The sequence below is a fragment of the Gymnoscopelus microlampas genome (genome assembly GCF_963454915.1).
Source record: "Gymnoscopelus microlampas genome assembly, chromosome: 3".
NCBI lineage: Eukaryota > Metazoa > Chordata > Actinopteri > Myctophiformes > Myctophidae > Gymnoscopelus > Gymnoscopelus microlampas.
Genome location: NC_139940.1, coordinates 37,975,748 through 37,998,550, shown reverse-complemented (window position 1 = coordinate 37,998,550; position 22,803 = coordinate 37,975,748). Strand labels below are relative to the sequence as shown.

General features: G+C 44.6%; 2 protein-coding genes across 2 annotated transcripts in view; both read left to right on the top strand.

Moving 5' to 3' along the window:
- Positions 1-5,111, top strand: rrp15 (ribosomal RNA processing 15 homolog). Its single transcript, XM_084053835.1, has 5 exons — positions 1-54; positions 1,368-1,708; positions 2,242-2,339; positions 3,663-3,852; positions 4,323-5,111. Exons 1-5 carry the CDS (start codon positions 3-5, stop codon positions 4,482-4,484), a joined length of 843 nt encoding a protein of 280 aa, XP_083909961.1. The 5' UTR covers positions 1-2; the 3' UTR covers positions 4,485-5,111.
- Positions 5,112-7,304: 2,193 nt separating this feature from the next.
- The window catches only part of tgfb2 (transforming growth factor, beta 2), a 42,819-nt gene continuing 27,320 nt past the window's right edge, over positions 7,305-22,803 (top strand). The window contains exon 1 of the mRNA XM_084050548.1: positions 7,305-9,269. Coding sequence (XP_083906674.1) covers positions 8,906-9,269 — 364 coding nt within the window. The 5' untranslated portion in view covers positions 7,305-8,905. The remainder of the gene's footprint in view (positions 9,270-22,803) is intronic.

Here is a 22,803-nt window from a genome sequence, read left to right as displayed (position 1 = left end):
CAATGATGGCCACAGTAGAGCAGCCACATGTGGAGATCAGCACAGAACTGGAGGGTAAACAACACTAACATTACATTATAAAACACTACAATGTTTGATCACAGGCTGTGTTGACATGGATAGAACGTTTTCACCCTGATTAGCAGAGTGACAAGAACATTGTGCTCCTCTCAGCCCTGTCCGGAGTGGAGGAGGTAGTTAGCTATGTGGCTAATGCTAACGTTAGACCCAACGTGATGTTGTTAGTGTTTGTGTGTAAGCAGTGGTGGAAAAAAGTACCCACATGTTTTACTTAAGTAAAAGTATCACATTTTCGCAATGCAGAAATACTCTGTTACAAGTAAAAGTCCGGAATTCAAAATGTACCTTTTGAGTAAAAAAACAAACGTATTGGTATCAACATGTATTTAAAGTATCAAAAATAGAAAGTACTCATTATTTCAAATAGCCGAAGTCTATGGGCTGAAGTGGTTATTGCATGTTTTGTAATAATAATTAAAATCTACAAAGTAACTATTCATTTTTTGTAAGTTTTCAAATAATTGTAGTGGAGTAAAAAGTACAATATTTGCCTCTGAGATGTAGTGGAGTAGAAGTAAAAGTACATCAAATTGGAAATACTCCAGTAAAGTAAAAAATACCTCAAAATTGCACTTAAGTACAGTACTTGAGTAAATGTACATAGTTACTTTACACCACTGTTTGCTTGTGTGTAAGATAAATATAATAAAAAATAGATAAGTGTAACCTATGTATGTATGTATGTCTGTCTTGACTCCGAGTGGTGAGACTCATTTATGTTATCACACAGTACAATCCTCAGTGTTAATTTACTTAGTTACAAAAGCCAAGTATACAAATGTATCCAAATGGACCCAGACAGAGTTAAATGAACACTGTTTGATTGATTGAATACTTTATTAACAGTTTGCCAAAAGTACAGAGGTACAGCTATACAATAATGCAAAAAGGATAACACAAAAAGCCCTGAGTGCTTATTTCCATTGTGGTCATATGTATTCAATTCAGTAATACATAATAAAGACAAGAGATCCTCAATACTAGGAGCAGTAAAAGTATATTGACAGAAAAACAGTGGGGGTCATTTCTTTTGACAAGCTAGAAAACTTGTCTAGGTCCAGTTGCAAATTGCAGACAGGTGCTCTTTTATGGTGCTTTTGAAGGAGGGTAGGGACTCCGGAGTCACACCTTTTGCTGGCTGTTGGTAGGGCATTCCACATGTTTGTGGCATAATAGTAGAATGAATTCAACCCCATGTTTGTGCCGAATCTGGGGGGAATGAGATCAGTGTATGTTACTGTGTAGTGGCAACATTTCAGTGACATGCTTGTCTCCTAACGACTCAGGAGGAGAAGATGCTGAGGACGACCAGAGCAGTGACCAAGGAGAAGGTGACTCTGAAGAAGGGAGCGACGGGGGTGAAGAAGGGTCAAGCGATGGAGGGGAAGATGACAGCGGGGAGGAGAGTGGCGATGGTGACGGGGAGGCAGAGGACGACGACGACGGAGGGGAGGCGGATGAGGAGGAAGGCGGGGAGAGCAACCCAAACGCCGGGTGGGCAGAGGCCATGGCCAAGATTCTGGCCAAGAAAACCCCGGGAAGTCAACCCACCATCCTGGTGAAGAACAAACAGCTGGACAAGATGAAAGACAAGGAGAAAAAAGAACTGCTGGAGAAGAAAAAACAGGTAACTGGCACTGTGTACGACCGGACTACTAACATAATGGTTATAATCAATGAATCGGGCCATTATTTAGAATTTGTTTTGTTAATCTCTGTAATCATTTAGATCGTTAATGTGGCGAATGTGTATGGACCATACAGTAAATGCACTAAATGGATGGTTTTTAAACAGTTAATCAAATAATTGTAAAAGTGTCGGTTACTGTTAACCCATTAAGACCTGAGGCCGATTCTACAAATGCCTTCCAAATCAGTAGATCTCACACTTTCAAAATGTTTCAAAAATGTTCAAAAATAGCTGATGTACAAGCTCGCGGCACGAAGTGACGTGCTGTGAGCTTGTATATCTGCTATTTTTGAATAGCCAACGCTAAAATCTAAAATGACACAGATGCTTACCCGGTTTAAATGGGTGGCTGTGAGTGTTTTTCCCTCTTAATCCTGTTATAATACAACAAGACAACACATGGACTAATTTGTTCCTTCCCACTCACACACTCTAATCTGTTCATTTACTTTTTTCATCGTTAACAACAGATTGATAAGAAGCGAGCGTGGGAGATGATGGCCAGGGAGAAACCTGATTTGGGGAAGGACCGTGAAGCTGAGAGGAATCTACAGCGGATCGCTACCAGGTATTTATACTCAACTGTTCCATGGTGTTCACCTCTTTGCACTCCAGAACAGTGGTTCTCAAGCTTTTCAGGCCACGACCCCCAAAATCATCATATTTGAACTGGGGGGACCCCCCAAAATAATCATGGTGGGTCCAAAATTCAGGTGGGTCCCGACCCACAGGTTGATAACCACTGCTCCAAAAGACATCGCGTCCACTGTCATGCTCAAGACAAGCCTGGTGGGGAGGGCGCAGTCCACTGCGTTGCATCCGGCTTTGTCGAGCGTCTATATACGAACACAATTGGCCTTTGTTCGGGGGAGGTAGGGCGAGGAGGGTGCTATTTCTCATTGCACGTATTCGTATGTGTTGGGGCGGCACCTGTCAGCAGCTGACAGGTGCTGACACCGGGAGGACGTAGAGTGTACATCCTCCTGGTGGTGGCTCCTCACTGGCAGGTGAGTCAGTAGGATACAACGGCAGTGACTACACACAAATGTGTGTGGGGACGAAATAATTGGGATAACGACTAAATTGGGGAGAAAACGGGGTAAAAAGGAAAAAAAGACACGTCTGGTAAGGCAAGCGAGTGCATACATAGCAGACAGAGTATTCCTGCTCGAATCCCACAAGTCTAATATCGCCCTTGGCCAGGGGGGGATTCCCATTTGGTTGTGCAGTAGATGTTTGGTTTCCCATGTGGGAGACACAGTTTTGAATCATAAACGATGAGCTTTAACGGGGCTTTGCCGTGTTCAGACATACCCCAGTATTTGTTTGAGCTGAAGGTGCGGTGCATTTTAAGGGACGGGTAATATTTAATTATGTGTTTTCTTCTTTCCAAACAAAGAAATCTATAAAACATGGTTATTAATGATTAATGTTTAAAATGTGGTGTCATGAAGGGTAGAGTAGTCTATATCAGTGCAGGTGATGTTTACGTTAACTTTAGGCCCACATCAGAGGCTCAGAAGCGTCAAGCTCCAGGTGTTAGTTCCTGAGAAATCTAGTCTTGACATGAAATAGCCTTTGCCATCAAATTGCAGCTGACAGAATTGAACATGTGCATATTCAGTAGGCGATAAAAACGCAATACAAAGTTGTTTCCTCGCTTAACCCATTTAGACCTGGAACGCATCTGTGTCATTTTAGATTTCTTTGGCTATTCAAAAATAGCAAATATACAAGCTCGCTATGAGCTTGTAGATCTGCTATTTTTTGAAAAATCTTAAATCTTTAAAATGTGTGCAAAACTATATATAAAAACATTAATAATAATAATAATATAAAAAAAAAAAAACTGGTCTCAGGTCTAAATGGGTTAATTATGTGCTGTCTTCAGGGGTGTGGTGCAGCTCTTCAATGCTGTGAGGAAACACCAGAACACCATGGATGAGAAGGTGAAGGAAGTAGGCAGCTCGGAGCGCAAGAAGGCAAAGCTACTCTCCTCCGTCTCCAAGAGAGACTTCATCGACGTCCTCAGGGGAACGGAAGGTGGCGGTAAAGTAACTGTCAAAAAAGAAAAACAGACGGTGAGTTTCACATTCCACGTGTCTTGTCAGTCCTACTGCAGTCCTTTTAGTCACACAATATGTAGCTGATTGTACATGTAAACATTGTCCGCAAATAGTTACATGAGAGTTTATATGGAACATACATTATTTACGTGAGTCTTGCATGCTGCTATTGATATCAATAAATTATGGAATAACAGACTACTAAGTTTACTTCACTATCTGATTTATTGGTTTGAGGAATTACTTTCTTTCTCCCATCATGACTGAACAATCCTTAAATATTTGACCTGACAACCTGTAATGTCACTGTATGCCCACATGGTGGCACTGTTGGCTTTCAGGAGTTGATGAATTTGGCAGAGATTATAGAGAGGGCTGGCTCAAATGTCAACATCCGAACATAAAGCGCACCATAGATTATATGAGCATTTACAATGTTTATCCTTTGTTTATACATGAGTATTGTGTTTCATCCATGTGTTCAGTCGGCTGTTGACGAAGCAGAGGACGAGAAGCCTGCCTGGAGCGTGCTCAGAGATGACTTTATGATGGGGGCCTCGATGAAAGACTGGGACAAACAGAGTGATGAAGAGGAGGGTGAACAGCCAGACGCACAAGAGGCTGCAGAGGACAGCGATTCAGACTGAGACCAACCTAAACCACAATAAAGTGACTGTATGTTTGTGTCACTGAAGTCACCCTTCAGTGAAGATGTGCTGCACAATACCTTCAGGATCCATATGGGGATCGGAGCTAATTGGTTCTAAACCACTGAGATGGGAGAGGAACTGTTTACTAGTACCTTATGATGAAGGGCTTACTATGCGCACTACTTCGAGAGTGGGTGCTGCGTTAGAAGCAGAACATAGTTTAAGGATGGAACCCACACACAGAGCTATGGTTTGGACTTATTTATTTATTATAAAATAAAAAATCAGGCAACATTTCGTTACATGGTGGATCTTCATCAGGTCAATAAAAATAAATAAAACGCCTGTTCAGTCCTTCCATATATATAGATTAGATATAGCTCTCCCTGCGGTTCTGGAAGTCCAGATGAGCCTGAAAAGGACCTTTTACGTAGATCCTGCCCATGCAGCCCACCCAGTGTGGACTGATAATACTGTTCTACCGGAGTGTTTGTGCTATTCTGGAGCTTGAGGCTATTAAGTGCCATGTGCTGAATGTGTTTCCAATCTGCCGTTCCTGTAAATAGAACAATTTTTGCCACAATCCATGTTTTTGAATAAATAGCCAGTTGAAGAAACATCTAATTCCCTTTTGCGTCATTATCATTTTGTGGTGGGATCCACCACAGGCTGTGTCCCACATTATTATTACACAGCGCAGCATGTTAATAATTGTGCAGTTAATGGGCTCCTTTGGAAGAGTCTGGCGATAGCATCTGCTTGGGACAGGACAATCATGCTCGCTTTCACGGAATGTGACATTAAACTCTTTATGACCCCGTGGAGGAAATGTGTGTGCCAGAGAGCACAGGCCAGCTGGTGACAGTGGAATAGCTGTCATACTATACATAAACCTTCCTGTTTAATGACGCTCATGCCTGTGTCTGCTGGACTGTTGCCAAGGCGAAGCTGCCCCCCTCCCACTGCACACACACACACCCTCACCTTGCCTCAAAATGACCCTGGGAGGCAAGGCGATGTGGCGTTGACAGTTCTGCTGACTCTTCCCTTTCTCTTTTTTTCCCCCTCTCCTTTCTCTTGCTCGTTCTACCCTTCTCTCCTCCACACTGTCTGGCCCTCGCCACACAGCGAGTGGAAATATTTGCCGAGGGCCTTATCGCCGCGAGTAGAATGCCGGCGCGTCTCTGCAGACCTGTCTCCACCATGCAGAACGCTCATTCGTCATGGCAACACTGTGGCCTGCCACTGTGGAATGCCAGCCTCCTCCCTGGCCTTGTTGACACACAGCTCGAGAGCGGGTCGCTATAGGTCGTCTTCGTTTACCGCCGCGGCTGTCGCTCATCGTCGCCATCTCTCTTTCTCTTGTCTCCTCCCGCTGATCAGTAGGGACCACCCTGGATCAGCGCAGACCTTTTTGGATGCGTGTCTGGGTCCTGGGACCGTCTCGAGACAAAGTGAAGGGGCCTGTACGTACGCCAGGTTCACAGGGGACTGCAGAGATGACGTGAGCCCGAGTCCAGGGGCTGGACGTTAGTGCAGGTGCACTGAAGTACAGCTGATTGGGGGTTCTCTCTCTCCCACACTCTCATAAGCAAATACATTGAATAGATGAGATATGAGGGCTCCGGTGTGGAGACCTGCAAAAATAATGTCAATTACTCCCAATCTGGTGTAACGGTTTTTGCAGTTGTGGTGAGCAGGTGTTGGAAGGTACATAACATGGAGCAACTGTTGAAGCATGAAACATCTACCCCTCTCTCTAGCTCTCTCTCTCTCTCTCTCTCTCTCTCTCTCTCTCTCTCTCTCACACACACACACACACACACACACACACCCCCATATAGACACCCACACCTCGTCCGGCCTCACATCTGTCTATGTGGGTACTGATTTAGTGACAACATCTGGTTTACACCAGTGGGCTGGATGCTGAGAGAGTTTCTGAGAGCCTGTCACTGCTGATAAATGGCTAGCTTTGGTAGGGTAGGGTTGTAGACGGCTCTTGCGAGAGGGGAGGCAAAAGGGCCTTGGCAAATGATGAAAAAAGTGAGATTTTCTTAGGCGCATAAACGTAAATCAAGCTGGCATACACACAAGGCGTTGGGACTGTGGGAGAGTGGAAAGGAGAGGGGGTGGGGGGGTGTAGGTCCTGACTCATGTTTGACATGATCCAATTCTGAGACAGGTGTAAGGATATGCGTTTTTCTCATTACATTACCCTCATTGTTCGCTGTTCCTATAGGTGGATCTGGCAGTGGTTTTGCATGTTGCTCCTGTCATGGGTTAGATAGGGTTTCTCTATCTGTAAGCCACAGCAGTGGGCTTATACACTTGATGCTTCCTTCCGCACAACTTGGAAAAGCTGTCAGGTAGGTCAGAGATTCTGCATGATCTGACATGCAGTCATTTGAATTTCAACTTTTAAGCGTTTAATGGGTTTTTTTCACATTGGGGAATTTAAGAGCTCTGCCACCTGCCATTTGGCAGATTAAACTGCCAAAGGGGTTGGATATTGATTAAGTAAGTGCACTGGGAGGAGGGTAGACCTATGCTCCATTTGGCTGTGTATGATGATGTCTGTGTATATAAACCTAGGCTTATATACAATATATGTATGTGTGTGTTTGTGGATATATACTTTTTAATTATTATTTTATTGTATTTATTTTCCCACCCTGGAAGATTTCCTGGACGTTTTAAAAAATGCGTCCAGTCTGTGAAGCCATTGACTTGTCTGGCTTTAGGACCCGGTGTCATTGCGCGTATATAGGGGCCAATAGGCCATTACCCGTTGCACTGTCCCATTGGGCGCACCACTGAGCACTCATATTTACAATAAATCGTCTCGTAAACCTGGAATTGAAGGGGTCCCCTGGTCTGAAAGTGATGACCACAACCTCAGCTTGTAGGAAGGGGGAGCAGCACGTGGTGAAGTTAGTCCCCTTATAAATAAATCTCTCCTGCAAGCGGCCGCCCGCTGATCCTATCCCATTGGCACCACGCGTAAAGAGAGAGAGAGGAGCAGTGCGTTCCTGAACCGTTAGATGGGCTGAGAGGGAAGACGCGTGAAACGGTCCTCTGTGGCACTGAAGACTGAACAGAGTCATCGGTCGTTTATTTTAACCACCTGGCTCTTAAAATATGAAGGAACAGTGAAACGGCTGGTCGTGTCGTTCTGAGTTTTTGCTACGTGTTTTTTTCTGTTTTTCTCTCCATTACGCCGACGACGCACGAAGCTGAACGACTGACAACTTGACACCTTGCGACTATTAGTGCCAGACAGTGTAAAACGTCCGGGATTCGCACCCAGGTCTCCCCGCGTGGAAAGCCAACATCTTTAACCGCTAGACTAAAGACAATTCCCTAATAGACCGGGGGAGATATTAGACTTTTTCGGTCATCAGGCTGAGGCTGTGTGAGACACTCTGCTACAACACCACCAGGACGCGATATCTTTTTTTCTACCCCCCTTTTTTCTCTCTCCCAGGATCGGGGTGGAATGGGGTCTAATACCGTCTGTTGATGAACGCAATGAGTCGCTTATCATCAAGATCCTGAAGTTTGCCTTCAGCTACCAGGCAGTTTGTTTGATCAAAGACGGACTTTGTGTTGAGGTTGCGTGCGTCGCTGCTGCTGCTGGCTGGCCACGGTTCTGATGCGGTGGAGGTGTGCTCTATCTATCCCGCAGCTGGCTACACGTCCGTGCTGCTGCTCAGCTGGCTGATAGACACATAGTTGTTATTAGTTTTGGTGTTTTTCATCTCGGGATGTTTTCCCCTTTTTTGCCGCAGTGACCGTCGTGGACGTTTAATGGGCTGATTCTAGCTGGCAGTTGGCGACCACCTCCCAGCAGCACCACCTTTACGCACCATCCTGGCATCAATGCGCTTATTACTATTATTATTATTATCAACAACTGGGAATAGTAGATCGATGCGGTTTGCTCGCCTCTGACCGAATAACGGATTTTAGCACCGGGACGGACGGGTGAATGGATTTTACGGCGCGATCCCAAAATATTTGACTGAAACAGAAAAGAAAAAGGAAAAAAGCTCTGACGAATTTCCAAGGCATGCAAAGTGGTAAATGTTGTCTCCGTTTGAAGCAGTCTGATATTTTCCACGAAATGGGTTTATTATTCCGTTAACATTGAATTTAACCAATTAATTATTCTTATTTTTTCTTGTTTTTTATATATCTATATTGTCAAGAAGAAGCTGCTGAAAAACATCTTGTTTGATGAAGAAGATGATGACCCCAATGGAAACAGGACCCCAATGGAAACAAGCCATAGTGCTTTCTTAGGGTTTAATCCTTTTTAGCATCCTTTTGTATAGAACTGTACTTTTCTAGTGCTTTTTTTTTGCAAAAACTGCTAAAATAAAAGTATTCAATCAGTACAAATCAACCAAATCAAGATGAACTTCTACATCCTGAGCCTTCTCCTCCTGACGTTGGATTACTTGGCCACAGATGTGGCGCTGGGTCTGTCCACGTGCAGCACGCTGGACATGGAGCAGTTCATGAAGAAGCGCATCGAGGCCATCCGGGGACAGATCCTCAGCAAGCTGAAGCTCAGCAGCCCCCCGCGGAGCTTCCCGGACCCCGACGACGAGGTGCTGTCCCGGGACATCATCGCCATCTACAACAGCACGCGGGACCTGCTGCAGGAGAAGGCCAACGAGCGCGCCGCGACGTGCGAGCGCCAGCGCAGCGAGGAGGAGTACTATGCCAAGGAGGTGCACAAGATCGACATGCAGCCCGTGTACGTGCCCTCAGAAAGTAAGTGAAGTGCGTCTCTCTGGATGTTGTTGTTGGAGGAACCACCTGGTCACTACATGGCATAAGGCTTGTTCGCTTGTCCGGGACATGTAATTATTAATTAATGACAATCAGATTTAAATCTTAGTTGTCTGCTGGACAAGTTGATTTTTTTTGTTCGAACCTGGGCAGAGGGGTCATCAATATGTCCGCACACGTCACGTACATATGAATGTGTCCCTGGCAAAGACTTGTCCTTTCCTTGTCCCTGGCAAAGTTTAGATGTTCTGTTTTACACACCATTATTATGATGTTCTTATTTTGATCATAAGACCCAATTACTGAATGTTAGGTCTCGAGGTTTTCCATGGAGCAAGTGGTCGAGCATATGATATGATTTACTATAATATGATTTACTATGACACTATGGCACATTAGGAGGCCACTAGTGGTTCTCAAATGTTTTATTTGCAGGCACCCCCTTAACTCTGCGAGTGTTCAAATGGAACCAAATGGACCCTTACGGGTCCATTTGGTTCCATTTGAACACTGGCAGAGTTACAGACCTGTTATGGCCATTCAGGGCTAGCCCTTTATGTGTTTCTGGTAATATTATTGTCCACTCATTTTGTAAGTCCATGGCAAAAATTTAATTTTGACAAAAATGTCCCACCACAAGCCAGCATGGCGCTGACCCTGACCCAGGGGCGTCATTTGGGGGTCTCAGTGGGATGGCAGTTGCCACCCCCCTAGTGTTCACATTTAACCCCAAACTCAGTTATTTCATGAATACTATTTTCATTTCTTTTTGCTGATTAATAAGATTTCAGATAAATGCGCAGTGTACTGTAGCTCAACCCATGCCCAGTCCATGACACATGTTATAGATATGTGTGTTGTCTGTAACCATACATACATTTATTAACCACTTTCAACCATGGTAGGCTATCCCTGCCAACTTGGACATGTCATCATAGGATAGGAATATTTTCCAAATACTTTCTCTTTATTTTTTCTCTCTCCAAAAATTGTGAAACTAGTGGATCTACAAGCTCACAAGGCGTCCCACTATTTCATTAATTTGGAAATGGGGCTAAAAAGTGGTCACTTTTTTTTTTGACCCCCCCTTTTTCCCCCCTGAAATGACGCGTCTGATTCCAAGTCCCAGGTGGTCTCCTGCGTGGGAAACCGTCGGGGGGTTCGAATCCTGCATGGGTGTTGTTTACAACAAGTCAAATCATGGCATACTTTTGCGCGTAATTGTTCATGGGTGGTGGTGTGCGTGCGCGCGCACAAAACGTGCAAAGTATGCAATGGCTGGAGTGGTGCCTGCCTGCCTGCCTGCCCTGGGCTGGGAATAATAACGGGGCTGTGTATAGCTGTATGGAATTGACGTCGTCATGAGTACAGTATGTTGTCACGTGGGTTTGTGATTGTTTTGGAAAAACCATCCCGTTCTCTTCTCTCTTCTTGGAGCGGTCGCAGGGAAAACAGCCATAAAGCACAGAGTTGGGCTCATACATCAACACAGAATAGTAGCCTGACGTGAACTTCTCCTTCTCATGAAATAAGGTGGAATGATTTCCTTCAGCCTGCAGTGCTGCCTCACAGTCACGGCGCCGCCGTGAAAACTTGTTATTGTATAGTTATGAACTGGTTGTAGACGCAGACTACAATGGAACACTGATCCGAGACCCCCCCCCCCTTTGCCCCCGCTAAGAATGGCTACCTTGTGTGTGTGTGTGTGTGTGTGTGTGTGTGTGTGTGTGTGTGTGTGTGTGCGTGTGCGTGTGTGTGTGCGTGTGCGTGTGTGCGTGTGTGTCTGTGTCTGTGTGTGTGCACTTAAGTACTGAAAGTAAAAGTAGGCCTACTTATTTCGCAGAATGTCCCATTTCACAAGTTTCCAAATGTATAAAAATGCTTTGAAAATAGCAGATCTACAAGCTCACAACGTGTCGCAGAGCGACACGTTGTGAGCTTGTAGATTGCCTATTTTTAAATAGCCTAAGTAGTATGCATAGGGCTGAAGTGGTAAATGCATGTTTTGTAATAATAATCAATACCTACAAAGTAACTAGTAACTAAAGTTGTCAAATAATTGTAGTAGAGTAAAAATTGCAATATTTGCCTCAGAGATGTAGTGGAGTAGAAGTAAAATTGGAAACACTCCAATAAAGTAAAAAATCCTCAAAAGTGTACTTAAGTTCAGTACTTGAGTACATGTACTTAGTTACTTTACACCTGTGTGTGTGTGTGTGTGTGTGTGTGTGTGTGTGTGTGTGTGTGTGTGTGCGTGCGTGTGCGTGTGCGTGTGTGTGTGTGTGCGTGTGTGTGTGTGTGTGCGCGCGCGTGCGTGTCACGTGCATTGTGCGCGTGAGAGAGAGAGATACAGAGAGAAAGCAGGCCTAGTTTAAAGCCATGTCAATTTTGACCTAATGTTACTTCGGCTCTTAAGTGTGTGTGTGTGTGTGTGTGTGTGTGTGTGTGTGTGTGTGTGTGTGTGTGTGTGTGTGTGTGTGTGTGTGTGTGTGTGTGTGTGTGTGTGTGTGTGTGTGTGTGTGTGTGTGTGTGTGTGTGTGTGTGTGTGTGTGTGTGTGTGTGTGTGTGTGCGCGCGCGCGTGCACTTGTGTCACTCACAGTTACCTGCATAAATCACACTAAGTGGATAAATGTCTCAAGTTTGTGATCCGTGTATCAGACTAACCGAGCCATTTCTAACTCCAATTCCCCAGTTTCACGTGTGTTTAATAAATGCTGGGTAATATGCAATGTTCCTACACATATACTCACTTTCAAAGGCATGGCAGGCTGTATTTATTATAATAATATGAAATGACACCGTAGTGCCATTAACTTTGAAATGGTTTTCCCCTTCAGATGAGGAATGTGAGTATATGGTATGAAGGAAAAATAAATTAGCAGATACTTTATATGCCCCAAGGTGTATTTTGCATTAATGTTATCCTTGGCCCGGCCTGTTGTATAAATACCCTAAATATGAATAGATCTGGCCCCATGCCAAGTGCAACCATGGAAGCATTTACACGGTATAAATAATACCAAGTCAACATTCAGAGAAAAAGGCCAGATTATTAAAAAATGTGTTCCTATTAATCTTAACTTCTAACGCTGCCCAGCTCCTTAGATCTGGAGCGGCTATGATGACAGAGAGAGTGAGATAAAGAAGGGAGAAGGAGAGAGAGAGAGAGAGAGAGAGAGAGAGAGAGAGGTTGAACCAGCAGTTAACCCCTCGACCGCTCAGCTGATATGAATTGGGTTTTCTCTCTCTCTCTTCCCTCGACTGGGCAGCCATGCTGGTGTGATTGGGTGTCAGAGTGAATGTCTCTGCCAGCTTATGCATGCACTCACACACACACTCACACACACACACACACACACACACACACACACACACACACACACACACACACACACACACACACACACACACACACACACACACACACACACACAGACACACACACACACACACACACACACACACACACACACACAAGGGTGTCAACCTTATTTGGTAGGGCGCCAGGAAGTCCTTGGAGGCAGCGCCGCAGGGCACAACGGCACTGGAACCTGCACAAAAATGTGTGAGGGAGAGGGGTTGTGGGGGAGAGGGGGAGTGGCTGAGGGGGATGTAGGGGGGGGTGGGGGGTGGCAGAGGGACATGGCTCTGGCAGGGGCCAACAGTGAACTATTGAAACCAAGCAATCTGCACGGCATTGTGCATAGCAACTATATGTTGCATCAGGGCCCTGAGCTCTGCTCTGCTCTGCTCTGCTCGACCACTTGCTCCATGGAAAATTCCAGCAGGAGACCCACTGTCGCTGGGGTGTGGAAGCTTCTGCTGCTGGTAGACTGAGATCCACCCGATTCTATCCCTTCTTCCCACCCTTCTCATGACTTTCTCTCTCTCTCTCTCTCTCTCTCTCTCTCTCTCTCTCTCTCTCTCTCTCTCTCACCCCACCTTTCAAATCTCGGTATTGTGCCATTCCACAAAAGCATTGCCACATCTCTCCGTAATGATGCCTGTGTGTTTAGTTTGCCTTTCGAGTGTGTGAAATATACTCGTGATTCTATTGCCACATACTTACATGGCACAACTTTGTCTCTGGTATAAATGACCTGTAAATTAGCTATAATGCGTTGGGCCTGCTTGATACAATGTTTGCCTGTTTGCATGCCCAGTAGAAGAGCTGAGTATACATAAATGCCTCTTTGGCATGGGCCTGTCTGCCCCCCTAAGTTATTGTATGTCTCTTGTGTGCTATAGAGTTCCCCTAGTTGCCCCAAAGCAGCCTGTGAACACACTGACCCTAGTGTGTGAAGACTGGGGCCGCTTTCTGCTTTCAAATGTCTGATTCCCCCCCCCCCCCCCCCCCTCCCCATGTGTTTAAACTATGCGACTTCAAATTGATATTTGTTTTTCTATCAGCATCCGGGGCCTTCCTGATTGGCGTTACTTGTAGTTGGTATACACAGTAAAATTCTGAGTGTCAATTTAACGGCTTGAGTGTAACCAAATTCTGGTTACATGTGTACACTCTCAGAGCTACAAAGTTCACAAAGGATACACTGAGGATCTTAACTGTATATGTGCATTTGCCATACATCTCTATGTGTGTGATTTGCATGTGGCATGAGTGCCAAATGCTTCAGTATGACGTTGACATTGTTGAAATATGAGAGAACAAGAATAAGAGAGAGAGAGAGAGGGGGAGAGAGAGAGAGAGAGAGAGGGAGAGAGAGAGAGAGAGAGAGAGAAAGAGAAAGAGAGAGAGAGAGAGAGAGAACTGAACCATGGCCTCTGTCAAATGTGACAAAGTAGCAATGCTGTGTTATTCTTGGGGCGCGTCGTAGAGATCATAAGCGTAACACTGTCCAACTGCTCTTGATAAGGCTCTACAATTGAGACGTCCTTGACGGCAGGCGAGCCCACCAGATTGGCCCATGCAGCAGACTCCCAACAACTGTTTCATTCAGGCACTGATAAAAGTTGCCCTTTCACGTTGCATGTTTACCTTTAATGACATGTGGCATCTGATTTACTCTTGCGCTGTTTGGTTTGGAACAGTAATGGAAATGCACGTGCACTCCTCTCTCTCTCTCTCCCTCTCTATCACACGCACGCACGCACGCACGCACGCGCGCGCACACACACACACACACACACACACACACACACACACACACACACACACATACACACATACACACACACACACACAAACACACACAACTGCACCAGTCTACCATCAGCACGTTTGACAGTAACATGGAGTGGCCACAACTGCATATCTTTTCTCATAACTCAGCCATGGGAGGTGTTTGGCTAAGATTTCAAAGAGTAGAAGGCCCAGAGAAGAGAGGTCAGTTGTTATTGGGAGTGAACATGCAGCGCTGCACATTTACTCATTACATTACAAAACCCAAAATGTGGACCACATGTTGCATTCTGCTTTTTATTTAGAGATCTCCACTCAAAATGCGCTAATTAGCTCCATCAGGTAATAACTCACTGCGTTATCCTTTGAACAGCTTTTTTAACATCAAGTGTTTGGATTGTTAAAAGCAAATGAAAAAGATTATGGGGGCTTTTAAACACTTGATTTTCAGCATTTGTTTAATGTGTAATTGGCTTATAAATATGCCATAACATCAGTCTGAACCCACTATGCAACTATAGGAGGCAAATGAACTGAAAGTACTGTAGATCCATGGTTCTCAAAGTGGGGTCCGGGGACCCCCAGGGGTCCTTGAGTGGGTTCCAGGGGGTACCCAGATAAATGTTGGAGAGTTAGTAACAAATGGACCCTTATGTTGCTGTAACTCTGAGAGTGTACAAATGGAACCAAATGGACCCTTACGGGTCCATTTGGTTCCATTTGTACACTCTCAGAGTTATGGTGGTCCGTGGTCTAATGCAGGGGTTCCCAAAGTGGGGTCCGGGGACCCCCAGGGCCCTACATACATCAGCTATTTTCCAAAAATCTTGATATTCTTTGAAAATGTACATTTTTAACACCACATCTGGAACTCTTTTCAGATGGGGGTCCGCGACCAAATCCGCATTCATTTAGGGGTACTTGACCTGAAAAAGTTTGAGAACCACTGCTGTAGATACTGGTGATCTCGCTGGCCGTCGTTGGCTAAATTGTTTGGTGTCCGCACTCAGTGTCATATTCTGAAGTTGAATGTCACACGAAGCTTAAATGTAAGCCGTATACTTTGTCGTATACGATGAACAGTGAAAGTAGCCTAGATCTACAAATTCACGCCACGTCGTCATGTGACGCGCTGTGATCGACTATTTTAGCCACATTTTTGAAAAGTTTGAGATTGTTGCCATTTTTTGAAAACTCTTGAACATTGTTGCCTACAATGGCATGATGCCCAAAATAGGGACGCCAGGTTGAAAGGGATTAACACCAGTGGTGGAAAGTATAACTATGTACATTTACTCAAGTACTGTACTTCAGTACAATACTGAGGTATTTGTGCTTTGCTGGAGTATTTCCAATTTCCAATACTTTTACTTCCACTCCACTACATCTCAGAGGCAAATATTGTACCTTTACTCCACTACAATTATTTGAAAACTTTAGTTTCCAAGTTACTTTGTAGATTTTCATTATTATTACAAAACATGCATTAACCACTTCTTTATCCCTATATACTTTGGCTTTTTTAAAATAGCCGATCTACAAGCTCACAAGCCGCTCACAAGCTTGTAGATCTGCTATTTTCAAAAGATATTTAAACATTTTGAACACTTGTGAAACGGGACATTCTGCATAATGAGTACTTTTACTTTTGGTACTTGAGTACAGTTTGATGCCAATACTTTTGTACTTTTACTCAAGTCAATTTTGAATACTTGGACTTTTATTTGTAACAGAATATTTCTGCGTTGCAGTATTGATACTTTTAACACTCTGGTTAACACTGAAGTTTTTACAGTGTACTAGTGATACATTGAGGTATTCCTGTGGCGGGGTAAATTCAGAGAGAGGCCGTGAGAGAGAAGTCGGTTTGTTTGGCACAAGTTACAGAGTTGCAGAAAGGAGTTCTAATCAGGCCTTGAAGCTATGTATGTGCAGGAAGGACGTGTCACTTTTGTAATAGGAAGCAGAACGTGTCAGACTGAGAGGCCTTTTTAAAGACAAATGCACATTCAGGAATAGCTGTTTATATGGAAATGTTAATAACGTGACAGTGCTGTCTGTGCATGTGTTTATGTATGTGTGTGTTTCTTTTGCAGAAGATGAAAGATGCACTGAGAGTGACTGTGTGTGTGTGTGTGTGTGTGTGTGTGTGTGTGTGTGTGTGTGTGTGTGTGTGTGTGTGTGTGTGTGTGTGTGTGTGTGTGCGTGTGCGTTCATGCGTGCAAGCTCTCACGCTTGTACGTTGGAGTAGCCCATGCTCGCATGTGTTAAATTAACATGTGGGCATGTGCCTCTCAGTCATTGTTAGTTTGTGTTTGAGTGGTGGTGTGTTTGTGTGTTCTGATGTGGTAGCCAGCCGCCCGCGGTACACTGAAAGCCCCTATATGTGTTGAGCTTCTTGTGCCTGTGCCTGTATGATGGATAGTGTTTAGTTAGTCTAAGTGAACACTCTGGCCTAACCCCCCCACACCCCCCTCTGCACTTCTGTAAATAAACCGGGTCGTGTGGCGTGCGTGTTGGTTTGTGAAGGGAGAGACTGTGAAAAAAGAAGAAGAAAAAAAACCCTCAAAAAGCCCCGGGGCAAACAGATGAACACAAACACAACCCCGGAGAAGAGAGAGCGCACGCACTCTTCGCCCGGCTGGACCGCGGTCAAAGCCTCGTCGTCACGTTCATCAGTAACAGCAAACTTTCATTAGGCGAAGCCGCGGCGCACTCACGGAGAGGAGAGAAGGTTCTGGCACAAGAACCGACCCTCGCTCACAAGCCGTGCCAGCCCCAGCCGTCATTTAGGAGGGGGCAAGCTTTTGTTTGTTGAATTTTTGTCCCCGAGACTGTCATCGCCCTGCCCCACTGGCAACCATGCTGTTCCACTGCGCTTCTGTGTTTTGGTTTTAGCCCATTGAGACCGGGAACGCATCTGTGGCATTTTGAGATTTATTTGGCAGATATACAAGCAGATATTTGGCAGATATACGGTACAAGCTAAAAAAAATAAAGATCTACAAGCTCATAGCGCGGCACTCGGTGCCACGCTATGAGCTTGTAGATCTACTATTTTTGAAAGGTCGTGAAAATTTGTGCAAATGTTTGAATATATATTTTTAACTCAAATCTTTGCTTCTGGGGGATTCTACAAATGTCTTCTAAATCCTAACATTTTTTTTCTTTTTTTTAAACGTATGTTGCTGTATATATATCTTCTCAAACTTTTTCATGTCAAGGACCCCCTAAATATGTATTCGGCTGCGGACCCCCATCTGAAAACATTTGGACGACTTTATTTTTCAAAAATAGCAGATCTATGTGATTACAGAATGTATGAAAATGGAAATAAAATTCATGTGCTAAAAAAAAAAAAAGCAGATCTACAAGATCATAGAGCTTGTATATCTGCTATTTCTGAATAGCCAAAGAAATCTAAAAGTGACACAGATCCGTTACTGGTCTTAATGGGTTAAGGATTTGTTGTTTGTCACTCCACTGGCCCCAGGCTCTTTCATGGTAATTTCACTGGAACTACAGCGGCAGTGTTATTGCTTGGCCCTTAGTACATAGTTTAAAGGGTGATTTATACTTAGTTGCGTGACACCAGCAGGCAAATAAGTATAACTCAGGCCTGGCTTTACATCTGACCATTGTGTTTATTCGCACAAGTTGTTAAGGGGGCAGCAAGGTGCCAGAATGGATGGAGCCTCTTAATCGAATGGTCACCGGTTCAATCCTCCACAATAGTTTAATGTGCACTCATCAACACCTGCATGCATGTTTATAACTTGGTTATAAACATGTATAACATAGTTATGAGTGCTGTGGAGCAGGCCTTAAAGGGATAGTTCACCCCCAAAATGACTTTTTTTCTATCGATTACACACCCCATGGAGACTTGATTTCATGGATTATTTTTGGTATTTGTCGCTTTCCTAAGCCAATAATTTGAAAACCGGTGATGGCTCCGGTAGAAGACTCAAAGTGTCAACTTTGAGTCTTCTACCTGACATCAAATCCGGTCTCCGCTGGTCATCAAATTATTGTCTTATTGTCTGCATTGTGAATGCGACAAAAACAAAAAAATCTGCTTCATAGGTTGTGTAATTGATAGAAAATTTTAAAAAAATGTATTCCTAACCTACTGTACCTGTTTATTATCAGGTGCTTTAGAGAAGGGTGCCACCTGAAATATTACATTTTAGTTCAGGTGTCAAAGCAATGGCCCTTTGTCTCAAACTCTTAGCCAGGATATACCCCCGGTTTCATGGCACCCTTTTCTCCTCTGTGATGAAGTGATCACACAAAGAGAAAGACAGACAGACAGACAGACAGTGAGTGAGAGAGATGGAGATGGAGACAGAGGAGAGAGAGCAGGATCAGGCTTTAGAGCTGAGGACCTCTGGGCCGCCTCCCATGACTGCTCTGCCGGGGTTGTTGTTGAGAACCGGGGTTCTGTGGGCCCGACTTACGCAAGACCTGGACGCTGCTGCCATTTGAACTTACTGCAGAACCGCCGTGGCCAAGCAGCATTGCGTAACAGAGGGAGTGAGAGAGAGAGAGAGAGAGAGAGAAAGAGAGAGAGAGTGAGATGAGAGAGTGGGGGAGCAAAAAGAATAACAACTTCTGCTCCAGGACTTTCTGTATTGTTTACAGCAACAGCACAGGTCCCCGTGTAAGACGATAGTCTTAACAGAAGTGCAAAATAAAGGGAGGGGGGGGAATGAGTTATGGTTAACACCCTGCTGGTACAGGTAAAACCAGGACGCCAGTAGTAGTGCTCTAACAACACTACAGTGTGGCTAGGTAGCTATACACTGTAAAATCCTGAATGAGAAAGTGTTAATAAGTCCATTTGAGCCTGGCGTTACTAAGCAACATCACGGTTAAGTAGAGCCTGGTGCATTGTGGTCGCGGCAGCTAAGTGGCACTGTGTGTCATTTAGCTACTAATGAGCCAAAGTTTGTCTCCTCTATCCCCACTCTGCACTGTAACATACAGCGCCTGAGGTCTAGTAGCTGTGTGCACGCGTGTGTGCGCATGTACGCATGTATGAATTTGTGTGTAAGTAATCAGATTTATACTTAGTCGGGCACTGGTGAAAATAACTAATCTACAAGCTCACAACAACGTATCACAATGCCTTGTGAGCTTGTATATTATCCACTTAAACCCTATATACTTTGTTGATTGGAGTCTCCCAGGGGTATGGCTCCCTCCTTCCCCCCGTACACCCCAAATCTCTTCGCCGAAAATTGCCGATCTAAAAGCTCACAACGCGTCATAAGCTTGTGGAACTGTTACTTTCACCCAATGTTAGTGCCAGAATAGGGACACTAGGGTTCAAGTGGATATTAAGACTGTGTGTGTGTGTGTGTGTGTGTGTGTGTGTGTGTGAGAGCACGTGCGTGTCATGCGTGTCGTGAGTGTGTGTGTGTGTGTGCGCTCTTTTTTTTCTATCCTGGTGGGGACTTTGACCTGAATGCTCGCTCTCTCTCTCCCTCTGTCAATCTCTTGCCTGTCTCTGTTACTGTGCTTGTTGCAGACTTGTTTTCCGGTTGCCATACAGCAACAGAGCAGAGGGACCATGTGTTTGTCTGGTGGCTGCAGCTCAGAATCATCCCTGTCCTCCTTCCCCTTCCCCACTCATCTCTCATCTGACTGCAGGCTCTGCCAACTCCCTCTGGTGTGTGTGTGTGTGTGTGTGTGTGTGTGTGTGTGTGTGTGTGTGTGTGTGTGTGTGTGTGTGTGTGTGTGTGTGTGTGTGTGTGTGTGTGTGTGTGTGTGTGTGTGTGTGTGTGTGTGTGTGTGTGTGTGTCTGTGTGTGTCTGTGTTTGTGTGTGTGTGCGCGTGCGTGCGTGCTTGTTTTGCTGCATACTGTATATCCGCAACTGTCCATGTGCACTTGTTTGTCTTTCAAATGTGTGCATGTCCGTGCAGAAGGTCCGTAAGAGGCTGTGTGTGTGTGCATGCATGCATGAATGTGTGCACATGCACTGTATACAGTATGTGAAACGTGCATGTGGTATACATATTTAAATTCATGTGTGTGTGTGTGTGTGTGTGTGTGTGTGTGTGTGTGTGTGTGTGTGTGTGTGTGTGTGTGTGTGTGTGTGTGTGTGTGTGTGTGTGTGCATACGTGTGCATACGTGTGCATACGTGTGCATACTGAGTTTGCATGCACACAAGCACATAACGTTCTCTGGTCCTTTTGGTTCCATTTGTACACAATAAAGATTTAATCTAACATTCAGTATTTTACATTGTACGAATATATATCGTTGCTTGTCCGGCAGAAACCTTGTATCTCCATATTTCATCTTTTTATGTTTTTTTAATACATTAATGCCCTATTTTAGATTTTGTTTTTGAGTGTTGCACAAAAAACACGAAAATAACAGATCTAGATGCTCAAAACGCATCGCTGCGTGACACATCGTAAGCTTGTAGATCGGCTATTTTCTGTAGTCTTGAAATATTTAGGAAATTCTTGCAAATTCTTTGCCTATAATGACGTGCCCATAATAGGCACACCAGTTTGGCCAGTGGTTAAGTCGGCCTGCGTGTGTGTGTGTGTGTGTGTGTGTGTGTGTGTGTGTGTGTGTGTGTGTGTGTGTGTGTGTGTGTGTGTGTGTGTGTGTGTGTGTGTGTGTGTGTGTGTGTGTGTGTGTGTGTGTGAGAGTGTGTGAGTGTGTGTGTGCGTGCGTGCGTGCGTGCGTGTGTCACACACATACTATGCACATCCCGTCCAGTTTGTGTGTCCTGTATATCTGTGTGTTTATCTGTTGCTGGGAATGGGGCTGTGGAGACTGACAGGCCTTGGTGGAAGGGGCTTCAAAGCGGCGGGTATTTTTAGTTCCCAGGGATTATGTGCGGAGTTGTTTTCAATTTGCTATTGGCAGGTGAGCGGCTGGGCGGAGGACGTCTGCAGGGAACCAGACAGGCTGGGAGCTCTCTCTCTCTCTCTCTCTCTCTCTCTCTCTCTCTCTCTCTCTCTCTCTCTCTCTCTCTCTCTTCTCTTCCGTCTCACATTCCCTCGCTCCTTTCCTTTTCTCCTCTCCTGTCTTATTCTCTTTTCCTTTTCTTTTTTCTTTTTCGTCTAAAAAGGGCTGATTTATACGTCGTCGAAACGACCGTGTCCTGAGTGTCAATTTTAACACTGTTATACACTCCCCACACACACACACACAGTTAAACTCGACTGGCACTAGAGAGTTCTTTTACAGCGTATGGCGAGCGAACAGCACTTTCTCCAGTTTAGAGTACAATATGTTGTTTTTGTCGTGTGTATAAATCAGCCTCTCTCTCTCTCTCTCTCTCTCTCCTTCCCTCCCTTCCTCTGTCCATCTCTCTGTCCGCTGGCTGCTTTCCTCCCGCCTGCTGCGTGACTGTTCCCACCCAGCCCTATCCTATCTTTCACGCTGTCGTTCTTCCTTCCCTCCACTTTGTCGCCATCCTCCTCTTCCTCTCTTGAACTCGTATTCCCCCATGCATAAATCCCGTTGATGGGTCTTTTCGGCGGGTTATCGTTACAGCGCGTTGATCCACTTCTCTCCACAGAGGGGATGAATCATTAACGCCTTCTTCTCCTCCACACACATCCTAATCGGGTTTTTTTTTTCATCATCATCTCTCTCTCTTCTGTCATCTTTCCCACTGAGTGCACATTTCTCTTCGTTTCTTGTGGCTGTATACTGTGTCTGTATCTCTTTATTTGTTTTGACCCGTTCAATCCGGGAACGCATCTGTGTCATTTTAAGATTTCTTTGGCTATTCAAAAATAGCAGATATACAAGCTCACAGCGCGGCACAGTGCCGCGCTGTGAGCTTGTAGATCTGCTATTTTTGAAAAATTGTGAAAATGTGTGCAAATCTTTGAATATATATTCTTATATTTAATATTTTTAAGTGAACATTTGTAACTCAAATCTTTGCTTCTGTGGGGGTCCCTGGAACGAAACAATTTGAGGTGGGAGTCCGCAGCCAAATACATAGAAAATGTTTTCTAAATCCTAACAGTATGTTGCTATATCAGTGGTCCAACTTTTTCACGTCAAGGACCCCCAAAATGATATGTATTTGGTCGTGAACCCCCCATCTCAAAATATGTTGTTCCAGGGACCCCTAGAAGCACAGATCGGAGTTAAAAATGTTCGCTTTAAAACATATATATTCAAAGATTTGCACAAACCTTCCACGATAAAAAACAAAAAATAGCTCATAGCTTATAGATCTGCTATTTTTGAATAGCCAAAGAAATCTTAAAATGACACAGATGCGTTCCCGGTCTTAATGGATTAATAACTACATCTCCACAGCTCTATCCTCTGTCTAGAGCAGTGAGTGGTTCTGAACCTTTTCTGGATCAGGGCTCAACTTGAAAATCT